At 37.3% G+C, this 26994-nt stretch overlaps 1 protein-coding gene across 5 annotated transcripts in view; it reads right to left on the reverse strand.

Moving 5' to 3' along the window:
- USP45 (ubiquitin specific peptidase 45) overlaps positions 1-26994 on the reverse strand; it is a 54798-nt gene that overhangs the window by 17366 nt on the left and 10438 nt on the right. For 4 of the 5 annotated variants that reach the window (XR_005818801.1, XM_040553405.1, XM_040553408.1 and 1 more), the window contains exons 4-8: positions 25466-25569; positions 24590-24690; positions 15593-15738; positions 14234-14329; positions 11898-12028 (exon numbers count right to left, since the gene is read on the reverse strand). Coding sequence is in view for 4 of the 5 variants with exons in the window: in XM_040553405.1 (XP_040409339.1) it covers positions 11898-12028; positions 14234-14329; positions 15593-15738; positions 24590-24690; positions 25466-25569 (578 nt within the window). In the remaining variant the exon portion in view is untranslated. Of the gene's footprint in view, positions 1-1802; positions 2028-11897; positions 12029-14233; positions 14330-15592; positions 15739-24589; positions 24691-25465; positions 25570-26994 lie in introns of those variants that run through there. The other variant, XM_040553409.1, reaches the window with a different exon arrangement.

Here is a 26994-nt window from a genome sequence, read left to right on the forward strand (position 1 = left end):
CAATACAAACAAAAACTGCAGGTCAGAATCCAAATGAGAATGTCTTAACCTCTTAAACAAAGCGTATATGACCATCTCTTCAGAACAGCTCCATTGTCCATTATTCTATTAATCTGTAGCTTACTGTAGTGAGTGAACATTTAATGACTAGGATGGTAAACATTAAAACAACTACCGTTACAGAACATTCGAATTGTAAATGGTACTAAGAATACTTAGGAGAAAATTGTAATACTATGATATCCTGATATCTGAAATGTCTATTGTATTCTATTAGACTTCTATTTATACTAAATTTATTCAATTAATATTATAGATATTGGAGATAAATAAAGAATAGACTTCCATTCTGCAAGTATTTCTAATGAGAAAAGACAGGGTTTGGGGTGGGTTTTCTTGGTAGGCAGAGTTAGTCGCTCATATCATCAGGTAAGAGTTACGCTTGCCCTTACTTCACAGAAGTTTTAGAAGGACCTTTCAACATCGATAATCATATCCACATATCACACTACATCACACCACACACACATTCAAACTTCTGTTCTGTAGTCTAACAAACTGCAGAACTTCATGTCTGAAACTGATGTTAAACCACACAGTACTACTAAGAGAAACAAAACACTCCTTCATACCTAGAACAGAAAGAGCCTGAAACCGATGGCACAATCTCTTCTAAGGTTTTGACTGACACAATAAATTTGAATACAGATTCCAAACACTATCAGGTCTGCAAAAGCAGGTCATAAATCAGTTCACACATCTAATTTTTTTTCCCCAAAAGCTGCTTAAGGGAATCTTATACCCAACTGGTTTTGAGAGCGAGAAAAAAAATGAGATGACAGGTTCAAATTTCACAAGTCTTCTACACTAATTCAAAGGAACCCTCCTTACCCATCCATCATAACAACCAAGTGCATAAAGTATTTTGCTCCCACTGCACACTGAGTAAAAAACATCATAGACTTTAGCTTTTTATTGCAATTCCTGAGTGCAGCAAATAAGTTATCTGTATATACCATTGAAGTTCATAAAAAATCCACACTGTTACTGTGATTTAATATTGCTATATTTCCTTATCACCAGTAATTTACTTTATTAATCTGAAGAGCAATCATTAAAAAGAACATCATGATAGAAAGCTCTTTTTCCTCAAGCTAGACAAGTTTAGAGAATGTGGGATAACGGGGTCCATTCCACCAGAACTTCGTAACCCTTGGTAAAATCCTTTAAAGCCTCACTTCCAAGCTGGACCTGTAAGCACGGATGGCACATATGCCAGCCCCAAGCCCACCAGGATGGGTTCCTGCAGGGCATCTCCCTGTGGCCATCCCCAAAACGGCAGCGAGCAGCATCTCAGGCTGAGCATGTGGAGGGGCCCGCAGGAGAAAGCTGCGAGGCTACAACTCTCCAGCTGTCCTGTGATTTTGTTTGTGGGGTGAGTGACAAGCACTTCTTGTGTAACTGTGCTACCACCCTTCTTTTTACAGTGAGGCTGAACAAAGCGAGGATTTTTTGGTTTTATTTTTGAGATGCCCACAAGCTGGAAAAGCATTTGAGTTGCAACCGAAAAAGAAACTGCTTTTGCATAAATAATAACACCACCACTTTTTGAATGTGTGATACTGAATGACTGTCTGAAACACCAAGATAATAAGCCCACCTTCTAGAAAAATATATACTTACTAGTTAGGTTAAACAGAGATAGAAATCAAAGACTGCAATAGCTTCTTAAAAAAAAAAAAAAAAAAAGTCAGCATGCTTCCACACTCTCCTAGGAGTCTTGAAGGAAAGGATCTACATGCCCTAGAAAACACACATCTGGTGTTGCCCTTGTTCTCTCACTCTCCATCATCCTTTGAGCAGCTTGTCCTCCTTTATGGTGCCTGGCACCAGCACTGAAAGAGGCCAGCCAGCTTGCAAGCCAGCCCAAGGATGCAGAAGGCACACTGGCGCTTGCTGGTTATTTACTGTTACACTTCACGATGCTGGACAAATGGAAACTGAAGACTCCGCAGGAAAGGCAGTTCCTGTAAAAAAGACCACCAGCAGCATCCACATGGCCCTCGTAAGCCAAAAGAGGAAAAGCATCTGTTTCAGACTGTTCTACCACTTACACCAGCGATGTTTTAGTCAACTGCACTGGGTTGATGTTGCATCTGTTTGTAAAACAGGCGTTCAGTAGTTACTGTTACTCAAAAGCTGCTGATTCCTTTTGTACTGCTTTAAATACCCTGTAACTATCATATTCTGCAGGTACGGATTACATAAAAATTATAAAATATGCCTATGAGTATGTGGACAGATACTTAAGGTGTTATCCTTACTAAGATAACAGCCTGAAGGCTTCTCTCAGCAGTTTGGATCTTTTGCTTCTTGTAACCCCAAATGAGGACTGTGTAAATATTCACTATTAACATACTCTTACTTACATTAACTATAACTTACCAGCCAAACTATGCCTGTGTGTTTACAGACAAGTTATTCTTTTGACCGTTAATTAACATCTTGGACCAACTCGTCTAAAATGGGATTCGAAAGGGCTTTTTTGTTTATTTCCAGCAATGCCACCAAATGGCAGCTGTGTCTCCCGCTGCACAGTAAGAAGCAAACATGCAGGCTTAGCCACGTGCTAAAAACCTTCCAAAATCTAGCACAGGAGACGACTGGCTGCGCAGAACTCAAACGGGAATTTTATCAAACTGGCAGAGAGGCCAGAAAAACCAACCACTCGCTCGGTTATTCAATTTTATTAAGTGCATCTTGAGCCAGTTTTCATTTTCAGCCACAGATTGCCTGCTCTGACTAACCAGTGCACTGAGCTGTAAATATGTATCAGTATTTTCTCAACACGCAATAATCCTTCTTGCCCGGCCGTGCTCTTGAGCTGTTGTAGGATTCTTGCAGATGAGGTTTCTTTCCTACTCAGACATTATAGCTACCCAGGTCTGCTTTCGAAATTGGCACTCGTGGATAGCAGAAATGAAAAGCTACCATAAGAAAAGGCACCAGACACGCAACATGCCTACAACAGCGAATCTTAAAGCTGGGCAAGATGTCAAGCACAGCAGCCCCAGGCCACGTGCCACGTATGTGGGTGATACGAGGTCTGTTTTGAACCACTCTGTGGAAGCACTTTGGGATGTAACTGGAGAAGGAGCGAAGGTGGCCAGGTATCTAAGGTCAGTGCCTAAAATTAAGTGGAATAAATCTGCACTTGCACATGCAAAACAACATGTTCCCAGTTACAAACACAGTTACTCCACATTTGCACACTGTATCTTCTTTTTAACAGTATCCATACTTAAAAATGACTTAATGGCACTGCTTTATTATGAAGTTTACTACAAAAACTGGAAACAGAGAAGTGGGTGATATTTTTCTAGTATTATTTTTATAGCCAAATTTTTTTTGCATGTGCAGGTCAACCAAAAAAAAAAAATTTCAAATTTTACAAAAATATCAATAAATTCAAACTTGAAATACTCCTCCAAAGAAATGAAAAATTTTGGCTTAATACTATTAAAATGCAGTTCTTTGCTTCTATTAAAATCAAATGTTTTATTTCCAATTAATTTGATTAGAAAAACAAAATCATTCCTGAAAAGCACTGAACCTTTATAGTGGATCCAACACTCAATTTACTTAAAAATTAAATGACATACGTATTTGCATGGCCATGTTTAAGGAATGTGCACACACATTTTCATTTTTCATTTTGCTACAACAGTTTTTTCATCATTTCTTTCATTAAATGGCCAGGAATGTGAAAGAAAAAAAAAAATTTAACCCAGATGCAGAGATCAGTTAAATTCTAATAAACCTAGTTAATCCACAGTATAATCGTTAATTTTATTTATGAGAAATCTCTTGTTTTCCCAATACAGTGAGAGTTCACAGGCATATTCAGCATACCTCCTCCAATATATGCGTATTAATAGCTCCAGTATATACTGATAGAACAAAATTCTTGCATTTACCCAAACTGGATCCTTGTACTAATAGGATTTTTATTTATTTATTTATTTATTTTTGTCACAAAAGCAGGGCCACAGGACTACAAGAGACTATGTAGTAAAAAGGAAGAAAAATTAATATTTACTTGACAAGCAGTCAAGAACTCCATCACAGTTACAGGAGCTGTTTTTTTTTTTTTTGCCCACTGCAGGCACACCACACAGAGCGAGATTTTCCATGCAAATCAGAAAAAATCCCCACGCACCTTTTATTACTGTTCACGGTTTGCAGTATAACCTCCCACAGATAAACACCATACAATACTCATTTTAGATGACAATTACTTTCCTGAAAGATATTTCAAGGGAAAAAAGTTCATCTGTATATTCCACACAATTTGATTAGCTTAAATGAAAGGGAAAAAAATGAACCCAGCTATAGAAGTTTTCAATGGTGCAGCACTGGTTTCTCATAATCTTTCATTTTACTAGCACATAGTCCATCTACAAGGGCAAGATTATCTACACTTCTTTGTGCTTGTCCTAAATCCTCATCCAGCCTCACATAAATCTGCATGCTTGGATTTTAAAGGGTACAGGATGATGGGAATGTAACAGTTACCACTTTAAAACTGAAATGGCAGGGAAAGTGACTTGTAAAGATGCTATGAAAGGTATGAGTCATTTATTTTGACTGACAAATGATGTCATTGCTAACACATTAACATAGAGCTAATTGGTCATTCATGTCTGTAGCACGCTACATAATTCTAAGTAGCTGATGTACTGTAGAAAAAAAAATCAGATTAGTAAATTTATTTTCAGGGAAAAGACACAAAAGAAAAATAAAACAACAACAAGAGGAGTAAGGGAGGGAATTTCGTATCACGCTATGCATTTAGTGGAGAATTCCTACATTTATAAACCAGTACTGGCGGGCGGAGGAAGAATTAATCCATGCTGATACATAGAAATCTGACAACTAAAAGATGTGCGCTCTTGTCTCCTTGAAAACATGCTTCAAGCAAGATCCTTGGCAAAAGTGGGGGGCTTTAAGATGGTTGGTTGAGTTGACCGCTCACAGATGTGCTGACATATGGAAGCCAGTGCCAACGCGATACAACCTGTTGTACAGTGTCAGCAGTATAATGACAGAACAGGTTGAACTCCCGCTAATGGCCATAAGTGGTGAAGGACAACTGTGACATCGACATACATGCCTCTTATCTATTTCCTCGCTACTCATCTGGAGACAAATTACAACTGCTTGACTATCGGTTACAGAACTATTTCTCATGATGATCTATCTCATATAATGCTTTTAATAATAAACACTACACAGTAACATACATTGCTAACGGAAAAAAAAAGTCCTCTAAATATTAAAACTTTTAATTCCTATCTTATATTTAAGGGAAATTAAGTTATGCTCTAAGAGCAAAATTTGGATATAATCACATTCATTCGATCATTTTGCACAGAGCTAACATACTAGACTGTCTTTAATAAAAATCCTCTTGAATGTCATCCTTCTGATAATTACTATCTTTGAGCAGAAGATATCCTAATACCTTGGAAAACTATAAACAGTAAGTGCTTGGAAACAGAAAACAGAACATACTATGGGATTTTTTTTCCAGTAATGCAAAATGCAGAGGAACCCCTTTAATACTGCAGTAAATTCCAGAGAAGCAAAGTAAAATGTTTACTTAATGTCAGTCTGAGAGAAGAGATTTTGCCTCTCTGAAGATGATGTTAATCTCTCCTCAAGACTGATCAGTTATCAATAAATAAGTGAAGGGTCATTTTATAAAAGTTGCAGCAATTCACAGGACTTACCTTTCTCAGTGACACTGTGCAGTATCTCTTTACTGCCAATAAAGAACAGCTAACTGAAAAGTTGTTTTGCTTACTTTTTCTAATCTTTGTCTCAGGCCTGACACAGAGACTTAAACATTCTGCTACCGTGAGGTGCTGGGCAGGAATAAACACGGGCTTGCCACATGCAGCTCTCATAAATAACAAGAGGCATGCCTGTCCCATCTTGATGGCATGAACAGACAGGATTTAGCTTTCCTTTTGATATGCTGGATGATTTCCTTCATCTTTTTCTGCCTCATCTTCCCCAAAAGGAAATGAGACACCATTACTTTATTGCAAGGCACCAGAACTCTGATACATGAGCAAAAAGCACTGGTTCGAAGTAGTTTTCAATGGACGTCACAGGTGACATGCCAGAACAGATCCACTTCCCTCTTGGCCTTCAGAGGAAAAATATGGCTCTTTTTACTGAGTAATGGAAATATCTTTTCCTCTTCTTTGGGTATTTCTTACTGACTACCAGCTGGTAGCTAAGTAAAGGTCTTTCTGCATGAGGTCCAGTATCCCTTTAAAGTTTTCTCTTTATATGGACATCTAATTCTTCCTTCTACCCTTAAGTCTTGATAGTATGTTCAACAGTGCTTTGTGATAGCAAATTCCACAGGTTAATTATATAGAATGTTAAATAAATATATATTTTTTCCCCTGACTCTACATCTGTTGCCTTTCAGTTTCACAGACAGCTCCTTGAACTCTTATGAGGGCAGTTAAATAAGCATAGCTAATTTATCTTCTATCATTTATTGTGTTCTCTTGCTGTAACGTCTCCCTTTTCATTTCCTCTCCTGTCTGAACTGCTAATATTCAAGTCCCTCTTCACATGAAGTGTTTCTATCTTTGTCACCTCTCCTTCAAGCTCTGAAGGAGCCTTATCTTGTAATGCTCTGTTCTGGTTACTGTGGACATTCCAGCTGTGGATACAACTCTGGTGGACCTAACAAAATTACTATTTTACTACTTTATTATACCTACAAACAGTGCTTACCTACTTCACCAACACCACACATTGCAAATACTTCTGCTGTCCAAATGATGTACAGCTCTTCCTCTTGATTGGAAGAAGTGAACACAAAGCTCAGGAACAAGAGTAGATGATTCCTGCCAATGCACAAGACTTGTTTATGAAATTAAGCTATGCTGCATTCGTAAACCTCATCCATTCAGTTTTTTGTTGACTTGTTTGGAAATTGTGGAAACTGACAAATTGAACTGAAATAGACGGATGCAATATCTCAAATTCTGCTCAAGAGACGGTTCAGTCTCCTCTGTCAGAGAGCACCAGAACCTAATGCAGCACTGTCAGCACCACGCATGTAGGCACGAAGGGGGACCAAAGTAATTCTTGGCAACTGGTCAAAAAAACATCAACCTGGTGTTCAGCTGCCATTACCTTGAAATGGCAAAAGTCAAACTGGAAAAATAAGGAAGCTGAAAACCTTTTTTTTAGAAGAGATTTTCCTCTACAGCAGTATTATTTTAAAAGAAAAGTATCAAAAGGCTCCTAATTAACAAGAAAAATCCTGTTTCCTTCACTTCTTAAATCTTGTACAACATCGCCTGTCTCCCCCGAGCATTTCTGCTCAGAAGTGATTATGGAATGCTCCAAGCATTTTTCAGGTTTCTCTCCAAAACTAATCAATAGTCCCAACTACCTACAATCTCAATTTTGTCAGTCCCACATAATCCTCCATCTTGAGTTGTACTTTCTCTGCATAAGAAGCAATTAATACCCCTTGGGAAAAATAAATAAATAAATAAAGACCTGTATGTATTTTGTGACCATCAATAAAATCTTTTGTTAAGGAAGTATTTTTTCCTGCTTGCTAACGCAGCTATATAGTACCACTATAAATAATTATTTGGTGGAGATTTTAAACAACTCTTCTAACATTCTGTAACTACTTTTTGGATTAATCACTTATATTTGGAAGACTTACTTGCTACACAAATATAAGCTTTCATCCATCAATAAAAATACTCAATCATAACAAATAAGGGAAAGAAAATTTATGTACTCTTCATACATAAATGTTGCATTAGTCACTAAGTCTCCTGATAAGTCAGAAGTCTGCAGTCCTAATATTCAGAATAGTGGAAAACAAACAGAAGGGCCCTGTAGCTATGCTCACAATCTGTCCTAGCAAAACATCTGACAGCTGCAACACTAACAAAATTAACAGTGGATGAATTAGTACCAGACGCTAAACAGTTGCTACAGAAAGACTCATCCATTTCTTTTCTTCTTCTCCTCTTCTTCAACCTGGCTACCCCACCACTTGATAAAATTAACACTCAGTATCATTTTTTCTCTTTTGTTATTTTATATAAAAAATGCACCACAAATACCCTTTCACACACAGGATGATGAACTTCACTCGGTGGTCTCCCTAGACTCTTAAAGATGCAGCTTGCCGTTGAAAGGACTGTGCCCCAGTTCTCTTACTGCTTTTGAGCAGAAAGTATGCATCCACTTCCTGAGTGTTTTCACTTACAGGTTGTAGGAATCCACTCTGTCATTGCTGTCAGCTGAAGAAGGAAGCACCTGCTCCTTTTCTTTACAAGCGCCCTGTCCACATCTAGCCACATTCCTAAGTGCCATCATCTGCTCCTTTCTTGCTTTTCCTTCCTTCCCTGCCTTCTTAGGTTTTCTTTCACTGAGCACTTTTCAAACAATTTCAGTAAGGATGTCCAGTTCAAATACTGGTATTCACACTTACACCGGAACATCTGAAGCAAGTAAAGTCTGGAATTTACAAGGGGAAAAAAAAAAAAAAGCAACTCCGGACATCACATTCAAAAGTTATTCCAGTATTGAATTGCAAATGAGGGCAAGTGTCAGGTGTTAAAATTATACAGCTACCTTTACTATATTTTGTGTCAGCTGATCCACTATGAAAATATGTAACCATTCAGCTACCAGATTAATAAATAAGTAAATAAATAAAACCTCATCACGCCAATTTATTTAATAGAGATATATAGATACAGATATATAAAAAGCTTGAAATGCAATTTTCTTCTCCGAGCTTCCAGGCACAGCAGCGCTTGCCCTGATGGATTTAGATAGCTAGATAAAGTTTAAATTTATATATAAATACCACAGTTACGTCATCAGGAAAAATAAACCATTTTTAAAGGATCAGCCTCCTACTATAAATAAGAAAAACGTTATTAAGAAATCACTGTGTTACTTTTTGACTAGAAAGCATACTGTAACAGACAAAACAATAGACGGATGTGAGTATATAAAGAAATACAGCATACCACTTGCTGACAGCTTCAACATTTCAATTATTCATGTGTGTAAGATGCCCAATAGGATTTGAAAGTAATGATACCAAGCATTAAGTCATTAAGTAAAAAGTCTAAATACTTGTGACTAATCTGCGTTCATCCCTGTTTTGCGCTCTACAAGCAAATACTGAAAATAATGTCACGGTAAAGGCAAATACTGGGCTGGAAGGACTGGGTCATTGACTCTGACTCTTGGTATCACAGACAAGTACATCCTGTACTATCTTATCTGCTTCATAAATTATTTATTGAAGAAAGGTACAGTCACATACTGTGTAGTGGGACTCAGACAGTGAGATCTTGAGATCTGTGATGGGGAAGAAACTGAAAAACAAAAACCAAGCTGCAACTGGACTCAGCAAACTTCTGTGTACAATACATAAAACTAAAACAATTGAGTTAGAAGTCTTTCCCTGTGCCCTTTTCCCCTGGAGTTAGCTGACTTGTCTTCCCTTTTCACTTTCATCCTCTCATCTCTTCAGGAAAGACATTGTTTGAATTTTTACCTCCCTGGAAGCTTTTACACTTCTAATATTCAAAAGTCAATACCCTCCCATCCTCCTGTTTTAAGTATGTAGAGAGTGTAGAGAGCCAGCCCATTCTATCTGAAAATGGAAAGTTGCTGGAAATAGAACTGACAAAATAAAGATCTCATGTCAATTCAATGGAACAGAACATCCTTCATTAGCAGTTGAAATGAGACACATGATCTTTTTGTCTAGATCTGCAGATGTACAGATTGTGGCATTTTTTAGAAAGAAGGTATACTCAGGTAGAGAAGGTATACTCATCACTTTTGTTACTGTACTCTTCAAATTATTTCACCTAGTACTGCCTAGAAATCAGTAATTTAGTACACATTTGTACAGCAGTTTCAATAAAAGCTTTAAGTATTTTTGCACTCTGTACAGGCACTTCAGTGTCTGTTAGCCACAGCATCAAAATAATGTCGGCAAACCTCCAAACATAAAAAACAGGCATCTCTGCTCCAATATAAATCCCAGCAGGCAAGTTAACCTGCATGGAATAACTGATCAGTCATGGGCTTTGCTAAATCACAATAGACTTAAAAGTGTTTCGAAATACAATTAACCTCCCCACTTAAGTTTTGCCATTAGAACCAAGCAGCATGTTCAAGACCCAGAATGATTTTTTTTTGTCCTCTTAACCTAATTTTACTAACATTTTCAGTAGATCTGTAAGCATAGTAAAGAACAAAAATATGTGTAAATATATCTTACAGGATTTACTGCCTAGCTCATGTCTTTCAACTATCACATCTACCACATCCTCCTTCTACTTCTACCACTGCAGACTGCTGAATTTGCTGAAATTCTCCTTCTGTCTTGCCCATGTCATCATCAACAGAAGACTCAAAAGACCAAAACCTTCTGTCATAACTGTGCAGCCACTTACTGTCCCTGATTGCTTAACTTCATGCTAACAGGTTGTGGCTGACATTTCATCACTGATACATAAGACAAGCCAGAAAAATATCCGTGGCAGTTTCGTCTGTTCTGCAATGCTAACAGAAGTAAGAAGCATGGATGAAAGTAAGAGATGGTAGAAGCTGACAGATACGTATCTAAACAGTAAAAGTCTGCTGCCCACTTAAAAAACGTTGAACTTTTAGCAGGTAGCTAAAGTATACGCCTATCTTAAAGATGAAGATACAACAACAAAAACCAGATACCTGAGATTTAGTATTGTTGCATCACCTGATTCAAAACCACTCTAAGGACCTTTTACACAAATTTCCTTTTACAGCTCAAAAGAGCCAAAAGGAAGTCAAGTACAATAGAAAAATATATATATATTACGTTTCTAAAGTTAAATTTTGAGGATGAAGAAAAAGTAGTAACTGGTTTCTGTATCAGAATTAAATGGTCTTCACTTTAGTCTAAAAGTTTCTGTTTCTTTATAGCATGCTTGCACAGCAAGGTTTTTACCCTGGAACTCTGTAGTAGTAAGTTGGAACTTTCCTAACTCTCTTGCTGCTAAACACTTACAATTCCTTTTAATAATACTGGAGCAAATAGATTAACATGCATTATTAACTTCCAATTTTTTTAAAATGTTAGACTCAGCTGTAACATCCTCCATTTACTCCGTTTCTACAGCTTCTTTTACTTGTAAAGGCAATATTTAAATATTTGTATCAACTTTTAAATAGGTCTTCCACAGGTGTTTTAAAAAGCAAGATTATTTGCATTGAAGACACCTACAAAGCACCACTGTAAACATTTTCCACACCAAGAAACGGACTTCTTTAGGGCTTGTAAGCTCTTTGCAATCTGGAGCCATATGCCTTCTCAGTACTGCTATAAGTCCTTACTTGTTATACCCTTTTTTACTCTGAATTGACGCCAAGGACAAACATCGTAGCAGAGCTTTCCCATTTAGAAGCTTACTTTTTTTTCCCAAAACATCGACACACGTCTTGCAGTATTAGCAGAGCTTTAAGCTAACATACAGCTGCCAACAAGACCTGAAAGGTTATGGTATTTTTTTCTTTTGGTTTTATGTCATCTTCTGCCCACTTAAACCCAAGTGAAAGCCCACTGCATGATAGCAGTTCTGGGCTAGGACATACATTTCATGAAAAACAGGTACAACCCTGGAGTACAACAAGAAACCCTGCAATTTTACAACACAAAGACATTTTCTGGGCTGCTCAGTAAAAATCTAACAGCACACTGGAAAGCACAACAGACATGGCATATTTAGAAATGTATCACTAAAAAAAAAAAAGATGCTGACAATACATACTTTTGACAAAGCTGGCTGAACAGTACTTTGGGAGAAAGAGGACCTCTTCCAGCCTCCCTCATGCTGTGAAGGAACAAGAACATCGCTGAAGTCAAGGGTCCAGGGCTGGAGAGGTTTACCACCAAAGGATCCTTCAAAGCAAAGGTACATTGTGCATCAGATTTCAAAATCAGTGATAAACAGGTCTTGTTTCAGGTTAACATACTTACGAAAAAGAACAACGTGACTTTTAGTCTCAGAATGTTTTATTTAAAAAAAAAAAAGCTTGGTGTCACCTATATGATTGAAATGGTGAAAGAGCAAGCTTATTAATTAAACAGTAATAGCCACAATACCTAGCAATTTTCAATGAACAAACGGGTGGTTAACCAATAATTTTGGAAACAGGCATGTCAATGAATACTAGAACAAAGTGTAATACAGTAACGCTTAAGGTAAGAAATATGGATGAGTTTTTAAACAGGGAGTTCTTTTATTTTGCCAGGCTACGGGACATCAAAGCTAGCCATAAGGGAACCTTCTCCTGCTTCTTCTCTGAAACCAATTAGTAACACATGTGATGAAAGCTTACTTATTCTGTTTTTCAGAATGTAAATGCCAAGTGGAAGTTTGCATCATACACCTCTTGGATTATCTGTCTTACTCCTGTGTGCCTTGAGCTGAGAGCTGCATCCTGAAATCCTCACACATCCGACAGCCACAGGAGGACCCACTGCTCCTGCGGGAGCCACGAGCCAGGAAGGCACGGGCAGTGGTTCACAAGCAGAGGCCGCCAGCAGACCACTACAGGCCAGACATTTTTGGTGGGAGCAAGAGGAACTGGAGCTGTGCTAATCTCACCCAGCCCCTCCTGGTTTGCGGCTCATACCACCCAGCAGGCCCCAGGGCTGCAGGGACCTGGCCAGCGGCCATCTGACACAGACTTAGATCAGGAGATGCTCCTCAGCTGCTTCAGTACTATTTGTGCTTCAAGATCACCAGCTCTCCCTTAGCGTAGCCAGGTTCATATGTCATCACAGGGCTTACTTCCTAGCTCATCTGATTCTCACAAAAACAGATTACAGCTTCCAGACAAACAACTAGAGAGACTGCCTCTTCCAAACAACAGAACTGAACAAAACGTAACCTCTGTGGATACACACAAATATAAAGTATTCACATTACATACACTATCAAAACTTGAAAAATACCCTTTACCAAGCATGAAGCTAGCAGTTTCTCCATTACTATCAGTTACGCTACTGTAGTCCTCTAATCCTCTGTTGGCATACAGAGACCAGAAAATGCATTCCTCACTCCGAAGATCTTATACCGTAAGCATTGTCATTAAATAGAAAATAAATCTTTCAACCTTACGGCTGTGCAAGGTTCACATTGAGCATAAACCAACGTACCACTGCCTTCCTAAGCCTCCAGGCACAAACAAGCTCCAGACCTCAGTTGTGGCTCAGGAATAACTTAGTGAAACACGCTGCTGTTCAGAACTGCCATTAGAGGTAATACAGATAACAGTGCAGTGAATTTCACACTGTTCTTGCCTGTAGAAGCTATCAACATCACTACCAACAACATGCAGAATTCTTTATAACTTCAGAGGTATCTGGAACAGACTTCCACCTCTCAATCCTTACCATCACCAGAAAGGTCCCAGCAACGAGCAGAAAAAGAAGAAAAAGCAAACAAACCAACAAAAAAAACAGCATTTGAAAACTGCCTTATTAGCTAGCAGAGGGAAAAGGGTATTATCTTTACCCCACTTGGTAACAACTTATTGTGAAAACCCAAAGCTGTTAGAAATGACTGGGAACAGCAGCATATTATTTTGATAATAACAACTAGTTTCTTTCCCATATGCCTCAAATGAACTTGAGGACAAGAAATTTAGTCTTCAATAGAATTTTGTTTCTCTCAGTTTAATCCTCTGGCTGTGAAGCATGCAGTTAAATTTTACAAGCCTCATCAATGAAGAGCTGGAACAGACTGGAATAAAATATTTCATAAACACTTTACAGAGCTAAAAATACTATTCTCTGTATTATGTATGCACACTGAAGAAATGAAATGGGAAACAAAAATAAGCCACTCTTTCTTAAAGTCAGGTATTATTTGCTACTTCAATGCTATAAAATGTGAGAGGAAGTGATTATTTCCCCCCCTTCAGGGCTGAATAATTACCTTTGTAATAAGAGTGAGTTCATGGATATCATAAACTGGCTAAACTATAAAGAGATAAAAACAAATGAGAGAATAAGAGTATTTTTAACAGAGATGTGATTTCCCGTTGTCTCGTTTCTTCCCCCGTTTGCCCAAATTTGTATTTGTCACTGCACACTTACCAATTGGGAGTCTGAGGTATGACAGATTTTTAACTTTGTTCCTTTTTCCTTCATCTCATACATCAGTTCATTTAGTATATGAGTCTGTGCCAAGTTCTTAAAGAAAAAGGAAAAAAAAAAGAAACTCACTCTGATCTTTCAACTATACAGTTTTCTTTAGTTCTCAATTCAGGGACAGACGAAAACAGACATATTCAATAATATGAGACCACTAGAAAACGCAGGTATCATCCTTGTAAAAGCTATCACTAATCTTAGACTGTTTTGAAAATTGTATGTACTTCTGCTTTTGTAATTCCAAAATAGCTTCCTGGTAATAACTTTTCTATTTTTGTTGTATAACAAAGTTCATTTATTTAATTTGGATGGTGAGGACACTAATATGAGAAAGCATTCGTTTCTTCTGAACTCTGCAGCCTCCCTCATAGTCCTCCAGGAAGCATGGGGGCTCTGTAACACTTTAAAGCATCGCCTCTCTGAATTTAAGAGAGAAACCAACTCAACACATCTCAGCTTTTTTTTTCCCTTTATTTTTAGTTACTTTTGCCGCAGATCGCTTCAGTTTCTACAATGCTCTAAGTATGCATAGAGAACAATCTGTAGTAATGCTACTCCTTACAAACGTACTATTTGGTGGCTAAGTTTTGTCATCACCACCATTAATGCTAAGTAAAGCCTGACAGTTCAGAACACCTTTGTAGCAGTTTTGTCTAATTTGCTCACTCCTGTCTGCAGATATACAGGTGTCTCTGCTCAACCAGCAGGCATTAGCATGTTCCAATAAAACCCAGTAGGGCTGCTGCAATTTTTAGGATGTTGGATTATTTATAGGCTCATATCAATAAAAGTGCACTGGTATAATTCATTCTCTTAGTCTGGTCAGAAAAAAAAATAAATAATAAAAGTACTTTTATAGCTGCATCATCTGTAGGGGCTCAAAATCATCACAACTCACTGTGCAGACAACATTGGTGCTTGATAATTTAAATTATGCATAAAGTACCACTTTTCACACCCACCAGTATGGTAAATACCATGCATTACTCATGACTGCCTAATGCTGAACTACAAATAAAACCATATGCTAGAGTACAACCCACACACATATGCAGTGTGTAACATACTTGACATTTTCATTTGTCTCAGTACTTTGAAAAATGCTACTGATCCAGGAACTCTTTTCTGTTATAAAAGGAAATAGTGCTTGGATAGCCAGAAGTGAAAAGCATTTTAAAAGGACCTCCAGACAGCAGAATGAAAACTGGTAACATTCAGTACCTTTTATGAAGGCCACAGTTTATACAGATTAAGTATTGCTGAAATTTATAGAGTGAAAACTGTATGAGCTTTCCATCTTACCTGCATGACAGCATTAAAAAAGCATGTATTTCCTAAATTATTTATTCCTTTAACTGGAACTGATGCACCATTACCAGAATTTTTGCCTTTCAGTATTTCACTTGTTTCACTGTTTTCTTCACGGAGCCGTATGATTTTTGATGAACCTGTAATTAAACTATAGATTAACATTACTAGATAATTGTATAGTTTAACCAATTCAGTCCTTCCATGGATTACATTTATAATTTTTGACACGTACTTAAGGGTACTTTGGTGGTACTCTAAGCTGCTCTGCATAGTCTTTAAAAAAACAAGAGACATTAGCAGTTAAATCCCTGGAAAAAATCCTCCCCCCCAGCTACACATAACCAGTAAATATCTCCCACAACAATTAGATTGTCCCATAAGACTTTAACTTCTTCAATTACCTAAGCAATAAATAAAGTAAAACAGATTCTGTTAGTTTATTAACAATAGGAAGTTTTTTTATATATATAGTGTCATTACACACACTAGAGACACCACACAAAGGCTGCTCCTTGGTGCATTTAAGGAGAGGTAACCAGAATTTACCAACTGAATGCTGCAAGTCTTTATAAATTATTGTACTTTGTTTAAACTGTCTTGTACAGCTTGCTCAATGTAACTGAATTGGAGTTGTTAAAAGTTTTCGCAAATGCTACATTTACTCCTCCACCTACCTCCCTTTGTCACAGCCTGAGGGGTTGCTAACACAATCCAAATGCATACAACAATGTTGTTTTAATTTTAAACCACAAAAATTTGGTAAAACTGCAATGGAATACGCTACCAGTATAACATCCATGGGTTTTCCCATTTCCCTTATTATTTAAATAGATGGGGGCAGCAAAGTTAGACAGTCATTAACTTGTAGCCTAGAGGTAATGAAAAGACTTGAGATAACAATATTTAGCCCAGAATTCTACTAGCAACTTTCATATTGTCATGGTTGCAGGACTAAATATGAACATTACTGACATCTGCAGTGTCTTAAATATTGATTAACAATGCATGTCAATGTAAACGAGTTATGGACTTAATAGATGCCAAGAACTGTGATGCTGCAACCTATGTCCTGACATATGAATTCAAATATTTGTTCTAACGAGCTTCACATTGAAGTCTCATTAAAGTGTTCTTGAGAAATAACTAACCAGCCTATTTACGTTAATGAAAGGCTCATGCCAAAAGGTTCTTTTATGTACATTCCTGCATAGTTTCTTACTTAGAAGATGAAAAAATATAATTAAATAAAAAAGAAGTCATTAAAATATCTATTTTATCTGCAACAAGCCTCTGACGCAGTTTGTCTGCACCCTATAGTGCCACCAAGGCATAATTATTTTTCCAAATTGCATCTGAGTTTGTCAAAATGCAGTGAGAGGTGCTTTGCTGTTTAAAAATATTTTTAAATGTTCTTGGTAATACTGCTTACGCAGCTTTAAAATATTCTCCATTCCACTAGTGTGGAGAATGAAGACAGTACAAGGGCAAAGAAAGAATAAATTGTCTTTGAAAAAGCAAAGAGTTTTTCAATGCAATAAACGACAAATAGCTTGGGAGCTGCTCACACCCTAAAACAATCACTGCTTTACAAGCTATGTGTACTAACACTTTTTACTCGACATGCTTACAAGGGATATACTACAGCATCTGAAACTTCCATCCACAACGAACTACAAAAGAATCTTATCAGCAGAAAGAGAGGTCCAAGTATCTGCAACTTGAAGGCACTGCTCACTCTCAGAAATTTAATAATATAATTGGAGACTTCTTCCCATCATAAAAGTGTGCCATACAGAGAAGTGCTGGGGAGAAGAGAGAGTTAAAAAAAAAAAGAAGCCAAAATTGTGTAAATAATTTGTGTATTAGTATACCACAGTTGTTGCATTTATCCATCGGCATTCAAAAACATCTGGGACAGCATCTTAAAGTAAACAATGTTCACAAGGCCATCTGGACAAAACTGCAGGCAAAAATTAAAGCATAAGCATATGGAAAAGCAGATTTTTCTCTTCCCTTTAGCAGTACAGGATGACAAATGTCAAACCTAGATCTGTCCACGCTTCACTGTGCTACGCTTTGCAGCACCACCTGGCTCTCCTTGCACAGCCACCAAATAAGGACAGCATTGCCACAGCGGACCGTATCTGCAGGGCAAACTCGATAAAAGCATTTCACTTCATGGTTAAATGGCAGCTTCACACAAGTAGCAAGGCTCCATTTGCTGAGCCTTACATATAAATTATTGAAGGAGGAAAAACAAAGCAAAAGCATCCAGTTTTGTGATAAGAGCCGAGTGAATACGCAGTTGTAAAACGCAGAGCATGAGAACCAGACATACGACTGTCGCAAATTAGTAATTAGCACAGGAAGAAGAAGTAGCAGTAAATTAAGAAAAGGCCTGTGTGTTGTTACAGAAGTCTAGGAACCTCCTTTCATTACAAAGGTTTTAATTACTGTCTCTTGATTTTTCAAGAGATTTTACAAGCTCATTTCAAATGATATTTCCCTATTATTTTTTTTTGCATTTGTGAAAAAATCCTGACAGAAGTGCCATTACAACCACTATCAGCTCTCTAGCTTACCCTATGCAAACACTTTTAAGGACAAATACAAAGCCAGAGGAAGGAGAGCAGTGTTTAATTTAACTCTGCTCAGCATCCCCAGATTGGGGATAGATGACAGACAGGCCTAAAGCTGAATGTTTAGTTGACATGTGAAGAGTTGGTCAGTCTTAATAGAAGACGCTGGTGATGACTGCGATAGCTAATACTTTACAGCTTGGGGCTGAAGGGTCCTTCTGCAAGATTAACCCAAGGCTACCAGCCTGTTATTAGTCAAAGAATAATACGTAATTTTTTAAAGTGAATTTGCACTGAACTGTTTCAGACTCTTCCCAACTCAATCCTGCAGTTCTGTAATATTTTCACAGCAGTGCTTTTGGATATGAAAAGTGACTTTTAAGTCAGTATAAATACAAGACGAATTTTAGCAAAAGGACTATCAAAATGTTTATAATCTACTGCTATCCATGAGGGCCTACAACTCCTGGCCAAACAGCATTTTGAGAAAAGTACTTCCAGCCACCCGGCCACACGTAGCAGTAAGTGTTATAAAGGAACATTGTTAGTTAACTCTTGTTAGTGTTCCCAGGAGCAAGGTGGGTGAAAAGCAAGGAAATGATTAAATTCATAGCTTAATTTCTGTCTGTAACTCACTATTACATCTTCCAGAGTTAACATGGTTCACCTTGGCTTCTCTGCCTTTCTCAGACAGGGTGGGCATCAGCCCCATGCAGGCCCATCCCTCCATAACTTGGACAGTGTATTTGACAATTTGGGGGGGGGGGGTCTCACATTCAGAGTACACTTTTCTGGCAAGTTCCTTCTGCAGTTTTTCTGTAAAGGTGTCCTTTCTCATCCAGTCATGTGGGAAAAACCCTCACCCAAGCTGTGCCTCAATCACTGCAGCCTCCTTTTCTCTTGCAAAGGCTATCTTGCTCCATGGGCTCCCTGCCAAGACTATCTTCCCAGTTCTCCACAGGGGAGTTGAGTAAGGATGCCCCTCTGACCACCTTTCAGCACCTGCCTCCGGTCCCACAACAACATCCCTCTTCAGTGCTCACTTCTTGCACTCCCAGACAACTGCATTTGTGCTTCAGCACAGCCCTCGTGCTCGGCCATGCCACCCGTCGCTGCCCTTTCCTACCCAGTGCTAGCAACACCCTGTCCACAACACCCACAGCAGTCAGAGGCTGCTCTTCTGCTACAGCTCTGCTCGCGATGCAGAACAAGATCGCATCAATGTTTTCTTGAGCTTTTCTACCTCCTCCTGCTTGGCTGTAGCCTTGTAGGCTCTGAGGTCAGCTCATGATGGTTGCACAGCACCAGCCGTATAGGTATGTGACTAAGATGTCCCAGCCCTACCTTTATACAGAGAATGATTCAGTTTGTGAATCACAAGAAGTCACCAGACCAGGTGTAAAAGCAAACAGTGTTGGCACACCCACTTGCAAAAAACGTTCAAAAAACCTACTACTGGTTCTCTATCTATTTGTTTTGCCAGTACTGCAAACATTTGCAGTGTACCTGGTCTTCTATACCTACCTTGCTGAAACTGAAATGTGACTGGGGGTGCAGATGGTATGTAAGCAAAAATGTAACTGACATCCAATTTTTCTTTCAGCTGGGGGAGTAAGCATTTTTGCTCATCTTTTCAATGCGACTGCTTTTTTTGTTTGTTTGTTTTGTAATTAAAAATGAGGTTCCAGGAATATGCACTTTTATTCCAAGGTCAAGCATTTTCTATTGAATAGAGCTCAGGTACTTCAGCTGAAGGTCTTCATAGCAAAAGCAAGGTTAATAGATTTCTTTTCTTTTACTAAGTTCTCATCATGCTATATTACAAAATGGTACTAAATTGTCAGGCACTCCTTTTTTATTTAAAAAAATTCATTTTTTTCCAACACTGTACAAGAATGACTAGCTAACCCTCAGAAAAACAGCACTGTTCTCATCTTAAATGGTCACTAGTTTTACATTTTAAAGGATTGATTTATCTTATGGTGCTACAATCCTACCAAATTAAAGATTACAAACTACAACTTTATTTCTATGATTCTGTCAGAATGTTACAAACTAAAAACCACATCTGCATAGTGTGAAAAAGCAACCTATTCAACCCTTGGTGTTGACGCTCTACGCTCAAATGACTTGTGCTATACCTCACAAGTTAAGTACACAGACAGTAAAGGGAAGAACCCGCGGGTAAAAACAACAGAATGTCTATTTTTTTTTATTTTTTATTTTTAACAATAAGTAAATGTGAAAGAAAATTTATGACTGAAAAGAGAAATATCTTTTTGCTGAAGTGTTACTCAGATTTGGATAGTCAACATATTCTGCGTTATTTTGCTGAAGTTTAAATTATCCAAACTGTTTTTCCAGACAAGTTAACACCCATTACTTGTACTGTAAAATCATATATATTTTTAATCTTTCCTTTATATTAGCTATATTAAACCATAAATCAAGTTTCTAAATTTCACCTATTGGCAAAAGCTGGGCAGCTGAACTTACTATCAAAATCTCATTCCTCTGCTTGAACTTCCCAACAATAAAATTGACTACAGAATTTAAGAACAGATATTCTCCCTTCTCATTCTATTGCCACATAAACAAATTAACTGCTCTATAAACAAATTCACTACGCAATCTTATGTCTTCAAACAATGTCTAATTTGGCTTTTATAAAGGAAAATATGCATTTTTAAGACCACAAAACAATTTATTTTCTCCAGCAAATGAGCAGACACCCAGCTAGCAATGTCTCAGCATGGTTCCTGTGTACTACATGTGCATTATGTCCATGTGAAGCTCACAAGTGTGCCACACTGACAATACTGCACCTGCCTTTCTGTGAAAATCATCATGGCCTGCTAACCTTTTCCACAAAACAAATTTCTGGGTGGTACACCCTAGAAAGCAATCTTGCTTTATTCTTCCATCTTGTGCCCAACATGACCTCTTAACCAAACAGACTCCTCTACAGAGAAGGGGGAGGGAAAAAAAAAAGGAAAAAAAATAGCAGGCATGGCTGGGTACAACAAACCATAGGATCAGATGCGAAAATCACACAGCTGCAAGCATTCTTTTGGGAACCCAGCACTGGGATTTATCTCAATCACTTAATGTAATTACAAAAGTCAGTCATGTAGTAGTAATGTAATTTGCACATTTTTACAGCTGAAGTGAAGTTGAATCTTTATGAGAGACTGAGTGAAAAGCAGGGATCCTGCTGCCACACTATTCCACCACATTAGTACCAAATGACAAGCATTTTGCTTTTGTTTATTTTCTAAGATGCATTAATTAGGAAATCTATATAACCCTCCCTTACATGTTTAAACTGATTATTTTATCTTTAAATGACTCCTACACTTTCAAGAATCAAAAAAAAAAAAAAATCCTAACAGCTCTCATCCGTTACTTATATCCATGCTCATGCTGCATTTCTGCAGAAGTTTCTACATAATGGTATTTGAATTGTAATGAAGCACCATGCCAATCAGTTGTTAGATTAGAAAGAAACCCAGATATAAATCTTTTTTACAGTGCTACATTTGGGTATGAAAATAAAGTAAATATGTTTGCTTTTTTTTTTTTAATTGAAGGAAGAAGCAGAAATGCAATGGAATAAAAGCATTATATTAATTTTAAAGAAATGAAAGTAAGTTGTGGGAAACAAGCAGCATAAAACTGACAACTAATAATTCATATTTCCCAGTTTAAAATCAGTCATTTATTATTGACTTATATGCAAAATATTTTTTAAAAAATCTAGGCCAACAAAGAATTTAAAGGATGATAATTATACTGAAAATGTCATGGTAACATGAAATGAAATGCTATGCTTAAAAGAAAATAAAAAATAATTTGTCAATGGTAGAGTTAATATTCACTGTTATACTTTGTGTCCTTTGTTTCTGGACAACAGCACAAATTATGCTTTGATTTCAGATCTTATTTTAAAAAAATATTTAAAAGGCATTCTAGCTTAATAAATAAATAAATAAATAACAGAACTTCAGTACTGTTTGGAAATTTCTGCTCACACCTATTATTTATTTATCAACACATCGATGTTTATCAGCCTCTTCCAGTAGGTAGCTGGGACCGAAGCAACCAACTGTGACGGGCAAGCTACTTTTTCCTCTTTCACTTGCCACTCAAGAAAGCCCAGCAAAACATCTTTGGGCAGCTAATCCCAGAGCTCCCAAGAACAGCGGTGATGGTGACCGAGGGCCGCTGACTTCACAGCGCGGATCAGACACGCACAGGCTGACAGCAGGTGGGCCGCGGCCCGCCTGGAAGGGTGCAGGCCCTTTCAGAGCCATCTTGCCGAGGGGGTGACCACTCGGCCGCGCTGGTGCACGACAGTGCTGCTCTCACCAGCAGTGGATCATGCCAGGGAGCTGATCCAGACCAGAAAAGAGCCAGCACAAGTCCTGCCCTTCACAGTTCCCAAAGCAATTCCATGGAGAACGACCAGGAAAGGAGCAGGAGCAAGCTGTAGGGCCTTTGCTTCTGAGGCAGCACTGCTTCAGAAACCTCACAGACAGTGTGAGGTGCTGGGAACGTGGACTTGTTAGTCTGTCACCGATGTACAACTGTATCGCATCACTCACCACCTTGTGTTCACAGTAAAAGCTCTGGGTCACTGGGTGTACTTAGTTACTGCTACGCTGTGGATCACTGCCACAGAACCTCGCTTTTCAGGGCACCGCAGCAAGCAGGGTGAACTCCCATACGCTCCTGTCACAAGCTGCGTAACTACAAACTAACACTGGATGATAGCTAGCTCTTTAATTCAAACCCTGATTTTAAAAACTAGAGAGAAAACCAGTTTAAATCAACTGGGAAAAAAAAAAGTTTATTCCCTAAATAAAACCAATACATTCTAATTTCCAGTTATAGAAAGGAGTTTCCAGTTATAAGTGGCAGATATTTAAATGAAATATATGTGTTTCCAGAGTATCAAAATGAAACACAAATACATATATAGAAGAAATATATCCTGCCCTGTTCTACTATAAACACCTGATTTTAAAAATAAGCTTACTTTTTTCTGAATTAGTTTGGAATTTTAGTTGTTTAATTTAAGACATTTCACAAAAAACAAAAAAAACTTCTAAGCATACCCAGAAAACTTCAAAGGTTTTCAAGTTTCACACGGTATGAATCCAAAGCATGAAGCACAACGAATCATACACCTTCTGAAAATCTTATCCAGAAGTTCAAAAATGGAATTAACTGAAGCAAACACTACAGCTTTTTAATCTGCAAGCTACAACACCCATTTATGACCTCATGTAAATTGAAACTGAAACTGTGAATGAGTGAAATCACATACTGCATTTTCATTGTTCCAGGCAAGAAGATGCAAAAAGTAGCAATTCATCAATTTATTACAAACAAATAACTTAACATACAACTTGTGATTAGACCAAAATATGAATTTCTGAGTGACCCTTACATCTTTTTCCCCTCAAAAAATACATATCACCTCTTAGAACTAGCAGGATTTGCGCACATGCAGCTAAAGGAATACATAGTCCAATCCACTAAGGCATTCTTTTCCAGTCTTACTTAAAAACAGGTGACTACCAACCTCTGCTAAAATCTGCAACCAATTGTTTTACAATTTCAGTTACATGCTTTTGTTCGTTTGCTTGCTTTTTGGTTTTGCTTTGTGAAGAAAACCTGGAATCTGATGTATTCCATAAATTACAAGCCAGAAATGCTGCAGTATGTGTTATGGTAAGAATGAATAACATCAGCATTATCAACAGTAGACAGCTGAAGGCCACACATACAAAGTTCTACCTACTATCACATATACTGGTAAGATATAGGAGGCTCCTGAAGTAAAAGAAAATAATTTAAGAGAATTTTTTATTAACAGAAATGAACATTATATCACAACCCAATGACATCAATGAACAGAAAGCAGTAAATCCAACACCAGAGTACTAGAAGATCCCCTTACACAAATTTAATTAACTGTGGAAAACAAATCCAAATTGAAAATTTTAAGACGTGACACATCCACACTAGAAAAATTCAATTCATTAATTCTTCTGTAATGTTTCTGTGCATTAATTTATAGCACATTATATTTGAGTTATTATATCTTCTCCACAATAAACAACTTTCTCTTCATTAAAGACAAAACCTGTGAAAACCATCCTACAGTGCTCAAAGTATTTTAAAAACTTAATTATACTGGATAAAAAAATTGAAATTATTTATAAAAAACACCACGATAATCACTACTTGCCCAAGTAACTGTGCAGTTACAAACTGTATTACACTAACACACTCATACATAACTTTACAATTATATGATTAATATGACTTAAAATCTGAAATGCTCATTTTTAAAGATAGTACATTACAGATGTCCTAGATAAAATTATTCGTGTAAACTTACTTGGTTCAGCCCTGGAACCATGTTTTTGAAGAAAGTCAACTATCTGAGCCAAAGCCTTTTTGTTGCAATGTGTTGACAGCTCTTCATCACATTCATAACACCTAAACAAAAGAGGAAATTAACTGGAAATCAAGATATCCGGATTCACCTCCCGATTTTAACGGACTCCTCTTAAAAAAAACTTACACAAATTACTTAAGCTCTAGGTTTCAATTTTTAGTACTAAAAAGATGAATGAAAAATGAATCCCATCATCACATACGTGCTCTTCATACCTAATGAAGAGCATGAACGCCTAATGATCAGCCCTAATGCACTTCAAAATTAACAGAGTTAATTAAAATCAGTTTGTAGCCCTGAAAATAACCATATAGAAACAAGCAGGAAAGACAAACTCCTATAACCAGCCAACTCTCTATAGTAAACAATGGACTCACAAACAGTTATCTTGGTATGCTTTAACCTTCCATGGCAATAGTGTCATGGCCACTGTAAAAACCATAGTTCAGTAGCAATTCAAGACATTTTGTCTACTTAAAAACAACTGATATCAAAGAAAAATGTGGCTGATGTAACTGAATGTTGCTTAGCAGGAAGAAACCTGTGTTTGGACAATGGAGGAGATATAGAGAGAAAATAGCTCTCTCAGGGTGGGCAGGAAGGGAGCATACCAAAACCACTATTTACTTTATTTGATTTGCAACCTCTCTGAGAATCATAAGGACAAACTAATTTTTGCTCCAGAAAGCCTGCCTCTCTCCTCTTTAGAGATCTATATAAGGCATTCGTTTGTCAAAATGATTCTTTATAATTAGAAGACATTGCTTTAAGGTACAAGAAATCCTTACATATAAGCATAAATGAACACCTGCATACCATATGATCCACGTGCTGAGACTGATAACAATGCAATGAGGTTCTGTACGCACTGTTTGGAAGTGTTTAAGAGAATGCTGGCCTTCTGAGTTCTTACTACATCCCTAAAAATGGAAATATTAACACAATAAGGAAAAAAAAATGAAGTAGGAAAAGACTACATTATTAGTAAATAAATTACAAAAACTTTACTTCTTAAAACTAAAAGTTATAGTGCCCAAATATTCACTTGCAATGACTGAGAAGGTTAAACTTTCTTTATAATTCAGTATTACAAAGATATGAATTGACTTTTTTGCAAAAATAAGTACATTTTATTTTTTCTAATAAAGGAAAACCCATTACAACACAAAAAAAATCTCTTCTATTTGGGAAAAACAGTTAGAAGTATAGCTTGTTATTAAGCTTGTTTGGATTTAACAGAACTAATTCCTACCTTTTGAATAAGAATTGTCAATACAAAGCCAATTATGCCATTCACAAAGATAAGAATTTTCTTTAAAAATAAAAAGTGAAGGAAATGACTATGTAGCTTATTTGGACATGGAATATCAAGGACAGGACAGCATAGGTAAGCCTCACTGCTCAAGAATGCTACATGCATTCCAGACAGCAAATGCAAAAGGCATATAAATAATTTTTTCACTAAAAATATACTCCAAATACACTATTTATGTACATCAAATTCAAGAGAAAGCATCTGCAGTTTTTCAAGTATCTACAGAGCAGGACTTAGAAGTAAAGACTGATTTCTGAATAAGGCATGAGTTTTGGAGGCTACTGACCACATAAACATGAAAAAGCACATGTATTTACCTTGTTTTAAAAGCTGTCCTTAACTGCAAATTTTCAGAGATAATCTGAGTTCTGCTCAAATCTACTTAACTATCTTCTGAAGCCTGTTAATAGCATGTTTCTTTGCAAAATTAAATCTGATTAGATAATCGTGGTACAAGCTGGCATCTGTCCTTACTGTAGTAAGACCTATAGAAAGTCTAAGAAAAAAATGTGAAATGCTTTTTTTCTGGCAACTATTAGCAGAATTAAGCATGACATTGCCTGTAAACTGAATTTTTCTGCATCAGCCTTTACTTCACTCACAAGCCAGAAACCTGCACAAGCCCTTGGGGTCAGGACCTGCCATTTTAAACTCTAAGACCACAATTTGACATTATAACTGATCCGGACTAATGGCTAGCTGCCACAGAAAGCAGCATTCTCACTCCTGCACAGTCCTTTCTCCCTGGTTTCAATCAAATCTAGCAATTGAGTGTCCATAGTATGAGTTGATTCAGGAATATACATATTCATTTATTCATGCATTTTTATCAGCAGTATCTTCAGCCAGATAAGCCAGCTGAACTGATGCATTTTGCAACTGTACAGTTCCTGGAGCTAATTCTCCATATGTACCAAGAGATGGAAGAGAGATGAACAGAGAAAAGGTGGAACCATCACCTACTACCTACAATGCCAAACTGCACCACAATGCATAAAAATAACCCAAAATACTGCCAAAAACCAAACAA

Source organism: Cygnus olor, chromosome 3, assembly GCF_009769625.2.
Source record: "Cygnus olor isolate bCygOlo1 chromosome 3, bCygOlo1.pri.v2, whole genome shotgun sequence".
Taxonomy (NCBI): domain Eukaryota; kingdom Metazoa; phylum Chordata; class Aves; order Anseriformes; family Anatidae; genus Cygnus; species Cygnus olor.